Genomic DNA, 14906 nt, shown 5'->3' with positions numbered 1-14906 from the left:
GCCTCGTCCCCGTGCGAGCGTGACAGGACCGCGCCCGAGGACCCCGCAACGCTTATATACGGCGGCGCGCGGGCCGGGGCTGCCCCGCGCGGTGCCTGCCTCCAGCTCCCCGCCCCGACGGGGCTGTCCGCGCTGCTGCCTGTCGGGAGGTGCCCGGCGCGGCTCGCTCCCGTCGGCTGTGGGTCGCGACGTGCCCGGGGATCCGGTCGATGTCTGCTCTGCGATCTGCGCGGGATTTACCCGCGGCTCCGCCCGGGGATGTGCTCCGGATCCCCCGGGGATCTGCCCGTGGATGTGCCCGGTGTCTGTGGGGGATCCCCCGGGGATGTGCCCGGGCTGCGCGGCGCTGGCGCTCCGGTGAGCGTTGGACACTCCGGTGCTCGTACAGCGCAGCCCGCGGCTCTCGTTCCCCGAGCGTCCCGCTGTCGCTGCGGGCAGGGATCACAGAGCTCATGGAAATGGATCCTGCTCCAGGTGTCACAGTCATGCACAGTGATCACAGGGATGGATCCTGCCCCGGGGTCATTCCCTGCACTCCCGCGGGTGTCTGGCAGCAGCACGCAGTGTTCACAGGGCTGCTGGAGGATGGTGCTGGATTTTAATGCAAATTATCACAACGGGCTGTACCCGAGAGCTTCACAGTGCCCTTAAAATTACCATTTGTACCAACTGGTTTGTCTCCTTTTGCCAGGCCATAATTTAACGTTTTCTAATGAAACCACACCACCGATTCTCATACGATAGCCAGCTATGCCCACGCCTCGTGTCCCTGACCCTGTGCTGCCGATCCCGGCTCACCCCGCACGCCTTGCCCCTCTGTCCCGGTCCAGCCCCGCGGGCACAGGATCCAGGTACCAACTGGTTTGTCTCCTTTTGCCAGGCCATAATTTAACGTTTTCTAATGAAACCACACCACCGATTCTCATACGATAGCCAGCTATGCCCACGCCTCGTGTCCCTGACCCTGCGCTGCCGATCCCGGCTCACCCCGCACGCCTTGCCCCTCTGTCCCGGTCCAGCCCCGCGATCCAGCCTGGATCCTGGATCCTGGATCGCAGCCTCCCTCCAGAGATGGGAACGGGGTGAGGGAAGGCCGGGAACCCTCGGGGCAGGGCACAGGAGGAGGAATGAGTCCTGCGGAGGAGCAGGGCTGGGGGCCAGGGAGGGAACGTGGCGCTGAGGGGAGCGGGGCTGTTGTAACATGTGGAATATGTCAAGATTATCTTAAGTAGTAATGTTCTTTAATGTAAGATCTTTGCATATTTTCAGCAAGAAAGGAGACCCAACCGTGGGGCAGGCAGCAGTCAGCATCCCTTACTCAAGGACATCTGGAACTAATGAGCATTAAGAATGTAGTAAATTCGGATTTTGGTGCACATCTGTGTATACTTTGCTAACTTAGAAGAAGACTCAAGGTCCATGTATCCCATAGCTGATCTATGTTCATTATAATTCTAAAGACTCTGTGAAGACCCTTCCCATCAGCATGTGTATAAGTTAGCTGAGGTTACACAACTTGTAAATTACTAATCAATCCCGATATATGGGATACTTGGAAAGTTAGTAACTCTGAACTGAGTACAAATAATGGTGTGAAAAGCCCGATGGGGTCTGCTGGCTTTGTGGAACACCACCGAGCACCGCGGCTCTCGCATATCTGAAATAATCCATCAATGTGTCCGTCGCGTGTGTCACGATTGGCTTGCGGCACACCGGGAAAGCAATCCGAATTTGTGGCATGAGGGCTTGAGGGAGCGAGGTGGGAAGGGCGGCCATGAGGGGAACGGGGTCTGAGGGGACACGGAGGGCGAGAGGCACAGCCATAACGGGAGCGGGACTGAAGTACCGGGGGGACGGAGGAGAGCGGCTCACACGGCGGCCGAGCCCGTCCCGCGGCGCCGCGCTGCCCCGGAAGAGGCGGAGCGGGCGGGCGGCCCCACGTGCGGCAGCGGTGGCGGCATGGCGGGGATGGAGCCGATGCAGGAGATGGAGCCGCGGGGCGGCGGCGCGGCCGTGACCGACCCCCGCGGGGTGCTGCGGCAGGGCCGCGCCTTCCTCGACTTCTTCTGGGACATCGCTAAGCCGGAGCAGGAGGTGCGGCTGGCGGCCACTGAGAGCCTCCTGCGGCACCTGCGGGAGGGCAAGAAGGTGAGGCGGGGGCCGGAGGGGCGGTGGGTGCGGCGGGCAGGGGCTCATCGCACGGCTCATCGCTCCGCTCCCGCTTGGGAACGCGGCAGCGCTGGACCGGGCACGGGCCGGGGCCGGGGGTCCGGCGGCCGGGCCGCGCTCGGAGCAGCCCGCACACCGACCAGCTCGGTCTCTCTTGCAGGATGATGAACTCAAGTACACCCTGAAGCGGCTGGTGGAGGGACTGGGAGCCACCCGCGAGGCCGCCCGCCCTGGGTTCAGCTTGGCCTTGGCGCAGGTCAGTGTTTCCCAGCGCGGATCAGAACCCTCGGCAGCCTCCGTCCATGCTTGGGGTCACTTTTGCTGTCTGTGCAAGTCTAGAGGACTCCCTTCTGTGCTCATGGGAGGGAAGGCTCTCACAATAACCGTAGTTTTAAATGGTGCTACTCTGCTTTAGAAACTTATAAAGTTACACACTGTATCAATATCACATTCATACTACAGAATTCAGTCTTGCTTGAAGGACCATCCTTGATTTACAAATTTTGACCAAGTTTTCAATTATTCTCTGTTTAGTACTATTACTGCTTCTTAAAACTGTCTTGCGCTTGGTCTTGGTTGGGTGATGTGGGATATCTGCCCTTCCTCTAAGCCAGGTTGCTCCAAGTCCCATTCAGGCTTGCCTTGAACTTTTCTAGGGATGGGACAGCCACAGCTTCTCTGGGCAGCCTGTGCCAGAGCCTCACTGCCCTGACAGGGAATGATTTCTTCTTAATATCTAACCTAAATTTACGTTCTGTCATTGTGAAGTCGTTCCTCCTCGTCCTGGCACTCTGGGACTCCAGAGTCCCTCTGCAGCTCTCTTGGAGCCTCTTGAGGCACTGGAAGAAGCTCTGAGCGCTGGCACTCTGGGACTCCAGAGTCCCTCTGCAGCTCTCTTGGAGCCTCTTTAGGCACTGCAAGAAGCTCTGAGCCCTCCCTGGAACCTTCTCCAAGCACCACAACCCCAGCTCTTCCAGCCTATTTCCTGTTCTATACATCCTTACTGATCTGGTTGTCTTTATTCTGGCCTGATAAAGCAGCACATCTGCTGCTGTGCTGAACAACTCTCAGCTCTATTTTAGCTTAACCCAAGGTAATGTCATGAAATGGAAGAACTGCAAACAGCTACTCATCTCTCTCCTCAGGTTTTGCAGGCTTTTGAGGAAATTCCGCTGTGCAGCATTTTGGAACAGATAAAAGAAAAACACAATCTGGAAAAAGTGAAAAAAGTAAGTAAGTTCATGGCAACTTGCCAACTGCTACTTTAATTGTTCTCTATTCTTTGAAGTCTTGGTGTATAGTGTAGTTTTGGGGTTCGCGTTAAAGCAAGTGACTAAAATGAAATAACAAATATTTCTAGAAATTTGAAGTTGATGACGTTGTCATTTGGCCCTGTTTTAGGTGAGAGTTGTCAGTGTGATGAAGTACTCTAGGACAGTTCTTAACCATTGTGTAGGGGCTTGCTTTTCAGTATGTTCTCTTCCCATGGTGGGGTGTTCAAGGCTGGATTTTCTTGCTATCTTTCTTCATAGATTGTGTAGCTGTATATGAGCTATAACCTCTCAGGAAAGTAGATTTTTACCTGTTTTTTTTTTTTTTTCCCTTTCAGAAACTTGTGAGAAATGCTGCTTTTGGGAACTTTTTTGGAGTGATGGCTCTGTTCCAGTCTGGGCGGCTTGTGAAGGTAACACTGCTGTCAGGTGTGTCAGTTCTGCTGGGGCTTCTGCTGTGGAAAGAGGATTGACAGAGAAAGGCTGGGTCGCTGGGTAATCGATGCAGTGGCACTTGAAACATCAAGTTCAGTTTGTTTCTGTTGTGCCATCCATGGACTCTTTGTGCCTTTTTAATGTCTGTTCCTGAGGAGAATGTAGGAACTGTGTCGAATAGTACAGGAGGCTCTTACCTCTCCTGGAAGGAAGGGATCTGTTGTCATATCCTGCTGGAAAACATGATTTTGGAAAAAGCTGAGTGACCAATTAAGAAACAATTGCGTGTTTCTTATTACAAGTAGCCATAAACATCTAAAGAGTGGATTATTACCTGAGCCTTCAGCTTGATTTCTGATATATATCCTCTGGTTTTGGCTTATCTTTCCTTTGTAGGACCGAAAGGCTCTGCTGGAGAGCATCCAGCTTCTCCAGCAGCTGACAAATCACCAAACACACCTCAGAGATCTGCCACGCAAAACCCTCATTGACATCACCTCCGAGGTACAGGCACAGCGTGTGGGCTTGGGGCCTGTGGGGTGGGAGGAAGAGAGGGCTTGGCTTTGGGGTCAGATTTTCCTTTAGTTTGTTCATAGCCAGAAGTTATAGGGGGTGTGGAAGAGTGAGTGTAAACGGTGGGAGCTGTCCCTCTATTGCCTGTGGGCAGGTGCTTGTGTTCTGGGAAGGGTGCTCTGGTTTGGCTTGGTTTGACTTCATTGTGGACAATCCTACAGCCTGTTGTTTCCCATTTGCTTGGATTATGTATTGGACCATGTGCACCTTTGGAGAGATGCATGCTGAAAACTCTGAACAAAAAATCTTTTTTATGCAGCAAACCTGGGCTTAAAGTTGAATTTTGGGGTGTTGGGAATGAAATTATGTAGGGACAAGGAGTAAAGAGCTCTGAGGATGTAGTAAAAAAAAGAGTTTATTTCCTTTTTTTAAGTGGATATTATTTGTAGATGTGAAGACTAGCAGTGTTAAATAAAGAGTTTCCTTGTCCCTGGGTTGCCTGGCTGTACAGGCAGAGCAGTCAGACAGCAGGAGAACAATTGCAGCTGGAGTCAGTTGACCAGAATTGCTGTCTGATGACAGCATGGTGTCCTGCTCCCTATGGTTAAGCACCTGGGACTGTCTGGCAGTCATGGACACATCCATTATTTATTTTTCATTGTGTCACCGAAGACTATTTCTAGAGTTTCCAGAACACTGCAAGCTTTTAGTAAAATGTCCTCCAATGCAGATACTTTAATGTGCTTACTTCACCGCAAGTTAGTAAAATGCCCTGAGATATTTCTTATATGCTGTCACCCTCGTTCCTGTCTAGGTACCTGAAACTGTATTTGAGGAGGTCCTGTTTGACATCTTGCAAGGTGACCTCTCTTCAGCCTTCACATCTCCAGAGAACCTGCACCTTTTGCTTGTGGGAATGCAGAAATTCCCTGGTGTTCTGAAACCTAAAAAGCTGAAGAAGCTGTTTGGCTCACCTACTGTTGTAAATGAGGAAAATGTTTCCAGGTAAGTTCTTAAATAAGGAGGTTTAAGTGAACATTATTTTCGTCTTGGCTAGCAGTGGGAGAAATGTGGCTGTGATTCTGATTCCTGCTTGTATTTGCCACTGCAGGTGCTGCTAAGGGTTAGGTGTTAATTGTTATGCAAGTTCCCAAGTTATAGTTGTGTCATTTCTCCCAGGGGGCACAGCCTGCACTTCTGTGTCTTTCAGCAGGATGAATTTGGCCTTCAACAATTCCCTTTCAGGTCAGATCTCTCCCATTGTTTTATTTCTTCTTCTAGACTTGTAGAGCTTCTGAAAAGTGCTGCCAAGTCTGAGAAGGAAGATAAGAAATTGCCCAGTGTAGTGTTTGATTTGCTACAAGTTGCACTGAAGGAAGGTGCCTTTGAACTGTTCTGGAATGAAGTTGTGGAGAATGGGCTATTGAAGGAGAAATCAGGACCTGTGAGGTTTGTTTTAACATACACTTTTGGTGGTTTCCCATGTTATCCTTCTGTTTCTTGACTCAGAGGTTTTGCCTTCCATCTCCCTGCATGCTCCTGTACCCTGCCCCAGCACTTCCTCTCTGTCTCAGCCCTGTGTGTGGATTTAGTGCTGTGCTTTAGCCTGAGGGAATGTTCTTTGTTCCCTCTCAGTTACATGTGCTACCGGTTGCTGGGCAGTGCTCTCCCCTTGCTGTCCCTGGAGCAGCTGCAGGTGGTTCTCAAAGGGAAGGTGATGCTGCACTATGGAGAACACGTGGTAGCAACTCAGGTAGGTCTTTGAACAAGCTAAAGGCCATGTCTTGAGCACAAAGAAGTCTCTGCCCCACTTCTAGTTTCAAATAATCTCGTATTAAAAAAGTTTATGTAATTTTAGACATTGAACTCTTACTAAAAGCAAGGTTATTGTATGACCACTGGTTGCAGTGGACTGAGTGTAGCCTATATTTGGTTGTCATTGCCTGTTTTAAGGGTATGGAAACCGTTCAGCTCTGTCTCACCTGTTTTCATGGCTGCTGCCAGGAAAGCTCTAATGAGGGGGGAAGCAGAGGAAGGGCAGCCCTCAGCAAATTGACAGTGTCATGTGTTGTCCTTTAACAGTCCCTTTGCTTTTGTGTGTCCAGAAGCTCCTTTTTGTGTATCATTGTGCTGGGTGTCGCATGAACATTGGAAGGCACAGGCAAAAAGGGACAACTCGTGCTTTTGTTTGTTAGTGCTTGTTTCAATAAACATCTGAGGTTTTAGCACAAAAATTATTTGGAATTGGATTTTGGAGCTCCTCTTCCTCTTTCCCTATTGGGAAGCCAGCAAACAGCACAAGGCTGCAGTAAAGAGAGGAAAAGTAAAAGGGGAATACTGATAGAACTAGCTTTTAGCTTAGCTTTTTGTGGTAACACAATCCCAAACCTCCTCACATGTGTCCAGAAATAGTTGTTGTCTCTTGGGAGAGATAGGTCTGTGTGATCTTTCTGTTCTTTTATCAGAGCAGCCATAGGTGTGTGGGTTTGCTCTGCAAATACTGCATACCATGGTGCCTCCCTAAATGGACCAGCTTTCTCCAGGATTTATCCACTGGCTTAGTAGTTTTCCTATTTCTTACTTTTTGTGCTTGTTGCGCAGTAAATTAAGCTGTGATCTTCCATGTGCTTCAAATTGTTTTTTTTTTTGTTCCTATCTGAAATGTACAAATCCCCTGAAAACAATGAGACTAAATGGAAGAAGCTCCTAATATTGTTGATGATGAGAGAATAATGATGAAAAGATCTTTGTTTGAATATGATTTGGGTTTTGGTGTTTGTTTTGTTTCTTGACATAGGTTGTTTGGAGAAGTAAATGCTGTTACCTTGTAGTTCCTTATGGGTTTCTGGTGATGGTTGAAAATGGAGCTAGACAAAGCTGGAGTCTGTTATTTACTGGCAGTTGGCTTCCTGATTCCACTTTTTTAATCAACAAGGGAGTAAATAAATATGATTCACTTGAGAGGTCCCTTCCAATCTAGGCCATTCTCTGATTCTATGATTTTTATTTACAGAGCCATTCAGCTGATTCCACTTTTTTAATCAACAAGGGAGTAAATAAATATGATTCACTTGAGAGTCCCTTGCAATCCAGCCCATTCTCTGATTCTGTGATTTTTATTTACAGAGCCATTCATTCTGAGTGTGAAGTTCCTGACCTGCTTCTTTGACCATGTTTTTCAGTCTCCCCAGGGATTTAAGTTTGCTGCAGAAATGGAGGGATATATAGATACATTTCTGAGCGGCTGCGATGACCCAGAGAGGCAACTGGCTGTGATGATGGGCTTCTCTACCCTTACCAATCAAGGGAGGCCAGTGTTGTTGAGTGCTTCCAGGGTAGTCAGACACCTGCAGGCAGTGACCTTGCAAAAATACATCTGCTGGCTCAAAGACATGTTCCTCAGGCCAGACTTGGACTGTTGTTTAGACTTCTCAAGTAACCGGCAGAAACAGAACCGGCAGAACGCAGACATGTGAGTACGTGGGTATGGCACCTTCCTCTCAGCATTTGCTGGTTCCCTTGCCATGAGTTGACAATTGTTTATTTCCTCTGTCTCAGAAAGTTTAGCCCCAGAATCTGACTCTTTCACTGCAATAAAATTCAATTCTGCAAATTGTGCAAGCATATTGAGAACCATCCAGCCTGCCCAAAGCAGACTGCATCACCAAAAGAGCCTTTTCTCTTATTTTTCTAGTCCTGACAGTTGCTTTGGAGAATATGTCTCCTGGTTTCCTCTTTCACTACAGCTTCTCAGGTCTTTGTAAGAATTGTGCTTCTCTTTTACCTGTGTGTTAGACATGCTGGCATTCAGGCCAGGTTATGTGTTACCTGGCACCTATAAACCTCACTCTGCTGACTGCTGCAAGTCTTGGAAGTGCTTTTTGCTCATCTGCAGACTCTCTGTGGGGTAAATAGGTCGCCTTTTGCATAGTGAAAAGCAATCTTGAGAAGATTATATCTCTTCTTTCTTACCTATTGCTTTGTTACTACATAACTTTGCCAGTTTTAGTGTAAAGCCTCTAAATATCTGAAAGTCACTTCTTGATGCAGTGGATTGTGCAGTGTATTTGTGTTGGGTTAGTGTTCAAACTGCTGATTGTGCCCTCCTTCTTATTCAAAGAGCACAACAGAAGATTGCTCGATTGAGAAGATGGATCATGCACCGGCTGGTTAACATCACTGAAAGTGCCACCAGAAAAGAGGAGAGCCTTGTGATGGACATTGCCAGGTGAGACTGATGTAAAGACACATGTGCTTGGGATAATCCTCTGTAGCTCAGCAGCAGTATTCCAGATAAGCTGTCCCCATGACACTAGGCAAATCCAGTAGTGGAAATGCTCCATAACAAATGATTTAGGAGACTAGGTTTTGTTTTTAAAATACCTTCTGCATAATCAGACAAACCTGTGTCATAAGTAGTTGGCACTTAAAATCACATAATTTGTGATTTATTTTCAATTTTTTTCAATTAAAAAATTATTTTCATTTATTTTATTTTCAATAAATTTATTTATTGAAATTTATTTTCAATAAATTTTCCATTCCTGCTTGCCTAAACTGCTTGAAGACACTATTTTTAGCATCAGGTCTTAATAAGTATTCTTCTGTGACTTAAAGTGTCTTGGAGAGTGTGACCCACATCTGACAGTCTTAGTATTGTGTTTTGTGGTCTTAAGTGTTGGTGCTTCACTTTTGTGAAGTCCTGAGCATCTTTTTCTCTTCTTTACCCTGTGTATTTTGAGATAAGAGTCTCATTGTAAACAGTGCTTTTTTCAGTGCTTGGACTTCCTTGAATGTGGAGCTGTTTGGTTTGCATGGCTGGGCTGATTTTGCTTTGTTATGACCAATCTGGGTTTTCATTTTGTTCCTATTTCTGTCTATTCTAGGTTTTGCTTCTTCCATGCTTTCTTTGTTGCTAAGAAGAAGAAGAATTCCCAGATAGCTGAGGCTAGTGTCCTTCCATCAGAGCCCCTAAACGAACGGGATCATACGGAGACAGAAAACTACTTCTTTGGGTAAGGATTTGATTGCATGCTTTAAGTCTGGAAATTTCTCTTTTTTCTTGAGGATAAGATCACCTTGTGAATGGCGGGGCAAGAAGTTTGGAATGGTAGGCTGCTGATGGTAGGAGCATTTCTTTGACTCCAGCACTAGGAAATGGCTTTTTTTGTGGAGATGGATTTTTCAAAGATCATGCTTTGTCCATGACAAATGAGTGTATATGAGATGATGAGTGTATGTGAGATGATATGGCAGGTGTGGAGTTGTTGAGCTCATACTGCTTTTTTTAGTATTTCCATTGTTTCTGTTGCAAGCTGGAAGGGGAAGGACCCAAGAGGGAGGTGCTGGGTGCTGGTGGCTGTTGCCTTTCTGGCCACTCTGTGTGCGAGATGCTGGTGACTCCACAGCCCTGCCTGTGCTAAGGAAGATAGAGTTGGTAATAGATGTTTTTAGATGATTGCCAAACCTCAGTAGAAGAAAAGTAGAGCACATGGTGGGACACAGAGTCAGAAAAAACTGAGATTAATAGTGTCCTTGAGAGTACCAGGTGGCTTGGAACCACCAAGATAATGAGCTCTACACTGCTATCTTGGCTACATGAGTGGGTTGAAAGCTGGGCACTGTCAGTCTGGCTGCAGTGAGTGACCAGAGCTCTAGCATGAGAGTGCTTTGCTGGTGGGTATTATTTTGGTAAGTAGGAACAGGCCATTTGGTTCCTCTGACAGTAACATGGTGCTGTTTCCTTGCAGGTTACTTCAGACATTAAACACCCTGCCTGTTTTGGGGGATACAGCAAAGGCTGCAGCCTTGAGAGAGAAGCACATCCATGGTGTGACTGCAGATGGGAAGCTGTGGATCTTTCTCCTCGTTGAGTATGCCAACAAGCTGCTCTCCAGTGAGCATGTCAAAGCTGTGAAACCTTTCACCAAAGAACAGAGGGATATCTGGGAGAGGTGAGATGCTTGGGAAACTGGGTGCTGGGTTGGTGAAGTAAGAAAGGGAGGAAAGCCCTGGTCTTGGTTTCTCTTTAGGAGAGTAAAAGAGCTGTTGTGTTCTCTTTGCCTCCTGGTGTTCTGGTAGTGTAGCACAGCCATTTCACAGGCAGTGGCAGTTCTTTTTCTTGCCTTTGAGTATCCTGCACCCATGGCTGGGTTTCAGAGTATCTTTCTGTTTCTTTTCACCCCATTCCTTTCTTCCTCTTCCTTCTGTGTGTTAACTATGTGATACCCGTGTCCTTTTCTGTTTTTCTTCATCGTCCTTCTCCCAAACATGATTGTAACAGTCTGCTCATCTTTTCTCTTAATAATGCCAGTACAAGCTCCTCAATGACTCTTTTCTGAGTTTGATTCCCCATAAAGGTCTAGCCTTGGCTGTGGTTATTAGGAATGTATATATTTTTATAACCCACATTCAGTCAGATACTATTACTGGGTTAAGATTGTGTACTAAAAGAGTATCCAGTGCCAATAGGTGAAATGTTAAGTACACAAAGGTCACATTTTTAGTCTTTTGCTGTTGTAATTGTGAAAAACTCAGAGAAGTTTCTTTCTTCAGAACACTTCAGTCTGTGAAGAATCTGCAGAAGGAAAACAAATCAGACAGTGCCAAAATTGGTGCTTTCCAACAACTTCTGCTTTCAGTGGCCATTCATCTTTTCAAGGTAACATCTCTGAGGAATATTTCTGTAGTATAAAATAGGCTGATAGCTGGGCTTTCTGAACATCCAGATGGGGAGTTTCTCTGTGTTCAGAGATCCAGCCTTTCAGAACCTCTGGCTTCTGAAAATGGGCAACTGGCAGCTAATAAGCTGTGATTATTATGCTGTCTGTAGACACGTAGTGGGCAAAGCTTGGCCTGACCATTAGTTCTGCCCTTGATTTGCTGCTGACTTGAACAGCAAAAACTTGAGGTTTTTTTTCTGCAAAGGAGCTGTGGTAGGTAATTGTAATATTTGTACCTGTTTAGAGTGGTCCTTAGATTTGGAGCATATTCCTTCTGTTGTTGTTGGTAGTGGGGAGTTCTGAGCCTGTTCCCTGTCTGTTTGTGATCAAACAGAATCAGTCTGAAACAGTTGATGTTCTGAGTGACCTTCTGAACTGCACAGAGAGGGCATTCAGCAAAGAAGCCAAGAAGAAGAAGACTGGTGAGTCCTTCCTACAGAAGGAAAGGGAGTGGGATTGTTAGTGGTCTGTCAAAGACAGAAGATGGCAGTTCTGCCTTAGTGAAGCACTGGTTTTAGCTTTATGTACTTAACCCCAGGAGAATCCCTTCTTCATTCTCTTTCCGTGCCATTCTAAGTCTTCTGCTCCAGCTCTCTGTCTGCCCTGTCAGTGGGTTGTGTTCCTGTGTGCCTTGGAAAGGAGAGCTGAGCTCCACAGCTGCCCTTGTTTGGGTGAGCACTCCAAGGGAGTTCGTTCTCCTTGAGTGATTGCTCTGTGCAGGCCAGTGGCTGGTGGTGTCTGCCTGGCAGAGCTGTGGGCTTGAACGCCCAGCAGGCATAAAACATGGTTTCCTTCTCAGCTTGAGTTCTGAGCAAGCTAAATGTGTCCTCTGTGTATACACAGCATGTTTGGAGATGGAGGCTGATCCTTGTTTGGGGCCTGTGGACCCTCTAGGCTGGGACTTGGTCAGAAAAAAACTTGGCTTGATCTTCTGATTTCCTCTCTAACTGTGGTCTTGTTCTCCTGAAATCTGTGTAAATCAATTTGAGGGCACTGTGAAAATAAAAGCTGTAATTCTTTGGTGGTTTGGTTGGTTGTAGAGCAGGATTCCCAAACTTTTGGACTAAATGACAAATTTCAAATGCCATCACTTTTTATGGGCTGCTGTGACTTCTGATTTCACTGGAAACACTATAAAATATATACTTTTGCTGACCAGCTGTTAATTGCTTTAATGTGGCCAAGTAGGTGTCAGACAACTTGCAGAACTGCTAATCTAAGTAAAGATTTAATAAATAGTGGCTTTTGTTACCTGATGAGCCTTTGCAGTGGTCAAAAGACCATTTCAAGCATGTTTCTCCCTGCGGTTTCTTCTCCCAGCCTTCTGGTCTGTGTTACTGAGTGGTACTTTTAAGAGTCAGCTAGAAGGACAATTTTATTCCTTGGTGAATTTTTCTGTAGTTTCTTACTGATATACCAATGCCTCTTCCTGTCATTGTTTGTTTGTTCCTGTGCAGACGACTCGGAGCCAGGATGGGTTGAGGTGATGGTGGAAATCCTTCTCTCCCTCCTTGCCCAGCCCAGCCTCCTCTTACGTCGGATTTCCAAGAGTGTGTTTGTATGGATATGCCCTAACCTGACCAAGAGGGGCTTGCAGCTGATCCTGGATGTAAGTGAGGCACTAGTAGGGCCTTGTACTGTTTGCCTGTTTTGTGCCTAACAGATGTATGTACAAGTATGTCTCGATTTTGGGTTTAATTTAAAGTCCACTTGATTTAGGAGCTGTCCGATGATGTGTGCTACTGAATTTGAGCTGTAGTTTAGGCTATTTTTTGTTCTTGTGGGGGAGGAGTTTGGTTGTTTTTACAGGAGCCCGAGATCTGCTAACTTCAAGCTGTATTATTTGATAGTTTTAGGCTGAAGAAATTCCTGGGTCAGTTTATATAACTGGTAGATTTTATATGTAAGTATAAATGGTAACATTTTTTTTTTCTAGTAAGGTTCTTTTTTCATAGAGGTGCTAAAAATAAGTGACACTAAAAATCTGAATTGGTCATACCACTAAGAAAGGTGATGCCTACTGAGAAAATAATGTGTAGATTGCAAAGATGGGCTGTCAGGTACTTTGTGGTGAACCTAATACTTCATTTGTAACAAACCAAGCTGTGAGATGCCACCAGCCTCTTCAGTTTTCTCCACCTTTTTTGTTATTTACAGAAAAAAACTTGGCATGTTAACAAGCAGAAAGTTAATGCCCTTACTTAAAATTCCATTTTTCAGCTGGTTTACTGTGCTGAAATTTCTGTCTGTTGTACACAAGAAATGATTAAAAACAAAACAATGAAAAAATGCAAGTCCTTTTTTTTTTTTTTTTTTTGGTAGGTTTTTGACCCTAACCAAGAGCAAAATGAAGAAAGTGCAGTCGTTGTGATGGAAGAATCGAACAAAAAGACCAAATCTGCACAGGACACGGTAATTGTGCCATTGCCAGTGACAAACACTCCTCATATCCTCAATATTTAATGGCTCTCCTGAGCTGGGTTAATAGATTAACATAATTTCTCTACTTGAGGAAAATGGCTGTTGCTCTATTAAGGTTTCTTTTAAAGGTTCAACACACAAATGGCTTGTTGGAAGTGCATGCTTGAGTCTCTTAGCCTGCAGTTGTAGGTGTGGCTGGTTGAATAGATGCCTTTCTGAGAAGAAATAGCTGCATCCTGAAAGGAGCACAGGCCTCTCCTTTTTGCAGCCAAGATGGAGTCATGGCTGTGATGCACAGCCAGCTGGATTCCAGATCTCATGTTTTTAAGGACTATGGAGATTCAAGTCACGAGGCATTACAGAGAGGAGGGTCAGATGGGAGCTGTTCCTTGGAAGCTTCTCTTTGATCCTTATTTAATATGAAAGAGAAGTCTTTATTATATTCCACTTTTAGCTCTTTTGGAGACCTGGTACCCCATTTTCTGAGATACCTGTTTTTGGATCTGAGGGCTAGAAGGAAGGCAGTAGGGGAGGGTTGAGGTTTGATTTCTGAGAATTGAGTTGGGCTTGTGTGTTGGGCTCAGGAGATGAACTTTCCTTCCTTAGGATGAAGAAGGAAGCGAAGACTCCTCGGATGAAGACAACACTGACAGTGAAGATGAGGAGAGTGAAGAAGTTGATGATAATTTTCGCAGTCAGCTGATGAAAGTTCTCCAAGGAGGGAATGCTTTGGTATGTTTTCACTGCCTACCTTGATACAGATACCAGGAGGCTGGGATGGTGAGAGATGATCTAGTGACCCTCATCCTGCCTGAGCTCATGCAGTCTCGGCCCTTGCATCCATCTTTGTATGGCACTTGAAACAGCTCATGGTCTTAGGTGAGCTGTGGGAATAAGTCACTTGTCCTTTTATTTATTGTTCATATGTCTTGAGCACTTTAGCTTGTTCAGTCTAGCCTGACACAGCTTCTGCTCCTGCCTGTAATAAATGAGGTTGATGAGAACTAAAGCACTGAGATAGTGTTACTTGTGTTGGCTGGCCTGTGTGGAGGAGTGTTCCCTCAAGGCCACTCTGGAGACTTAATATAGCAGTGACAGAGTTTGGTTTAATGATCCCAGTAAAGGTTGCAGGCATAGAAACATATTCCTCTTTACTGAAGGAGGAACAGCACAGAGGGACTCAGGTCAAAACCTCAGCCTCTGTCCTCTCCTGATCCTCTCTACATGTTAGTGCTGTGCAGCCAGATTACCTGATGGGAAATATAAGTGAGATTTCTCATGGGTCTGAGCATCTGTGTTCCCTCTCTGCAGTATTGTTCTGGGTTAGTTACACCCCTGCTTGAGTCTGGTCTTGGCTCTGGTTCCCTCCCCGCTG

General features: G+C 46.2%; 1 protein-coding gene across 2 annotated transcripts in view; it reads left to right on the top strand.

The window, feature by feature from the left end:
• The first annotated feature begins 1908 nt into the window (after positions 1-1908).
• Positions 1909-14906, top strand: part of MYBBP1A (MYB binding protein 1a) — a 55877-nt gene continuing 42879 nt past the window's right edge. For both annotated transcript variants that reach the window (XM_041399576.1, XM_041399575.1), the window contains exons 1-17: positions 1909-2148; positions 2330-2425; positions 3315-3398; positions 3779-3853; positions 4272-4379; positions 5203-5393; positions 5670-5837; positions 6024-6141; positions 7571-7860; positions 8509-8616; positions 9275-9403; positions 10139-10342; positions 10944-11049; positions 11445-11532; positions 12568-12719; positions 13433-13522; positions 14138-14263. In XM_041399576.1, the coding sequence (XP_041255510.1) occupies positions 1960-2148; positions 2330-2425; positions 3315-3398; positions 3779-3853; positions 4272-4379; positions 5203-5393; positions 5670-5837; positions 6024-6141; positions 7571-7860; positions 8509-8616; positions 9275-9403; positions 10139-10342; positions 10944-11049; positions 11445-11532; positions 12568-12719; positions 13433-13522; positions 14138-14263 (2322 nt within the window). In that variant the 5' untranslated portion in view covers positions 1909-1959. The remainder of the gene's footprint in view (positions 2149-2329; positions 2426-3314; positions 3399-3778; positions 3854-4271; positions 4380-5202; positions 5394-5669; positions 5838-6023; positions 6142-7570; positions 7861-8508; positions 8617-9274; positions 9404-10138; positions 10343-10943; positions 11050-11444; positions 11533-12567; positions 12720-13432; positions 13523-14137; positions 14264-14906) is intronic.

This window comes from Onychostruthus taczanowskii, unplaced genomic scaffold, assembly GCF_017590055.1.
Source record: "Onychostruthus taczanowskii isolate IOZ18803 unplaced genomic scaffold, ASM1759005v1 scaffold165, whole genome shotgun sequence".
NCBI classification, from domain to species: domain Eukaryota; kingdom Metazoa; phylum Chordata; class Aves; order Passeriformes; family Passeridae; genus Onychostruthus; species Onychostruthus taczanowskii.
The sequence above is the reverse complement of the archived record's forward strand: the minus strand, read 5'-3'. Positions and strand labels throughout refer to the sequence as shown.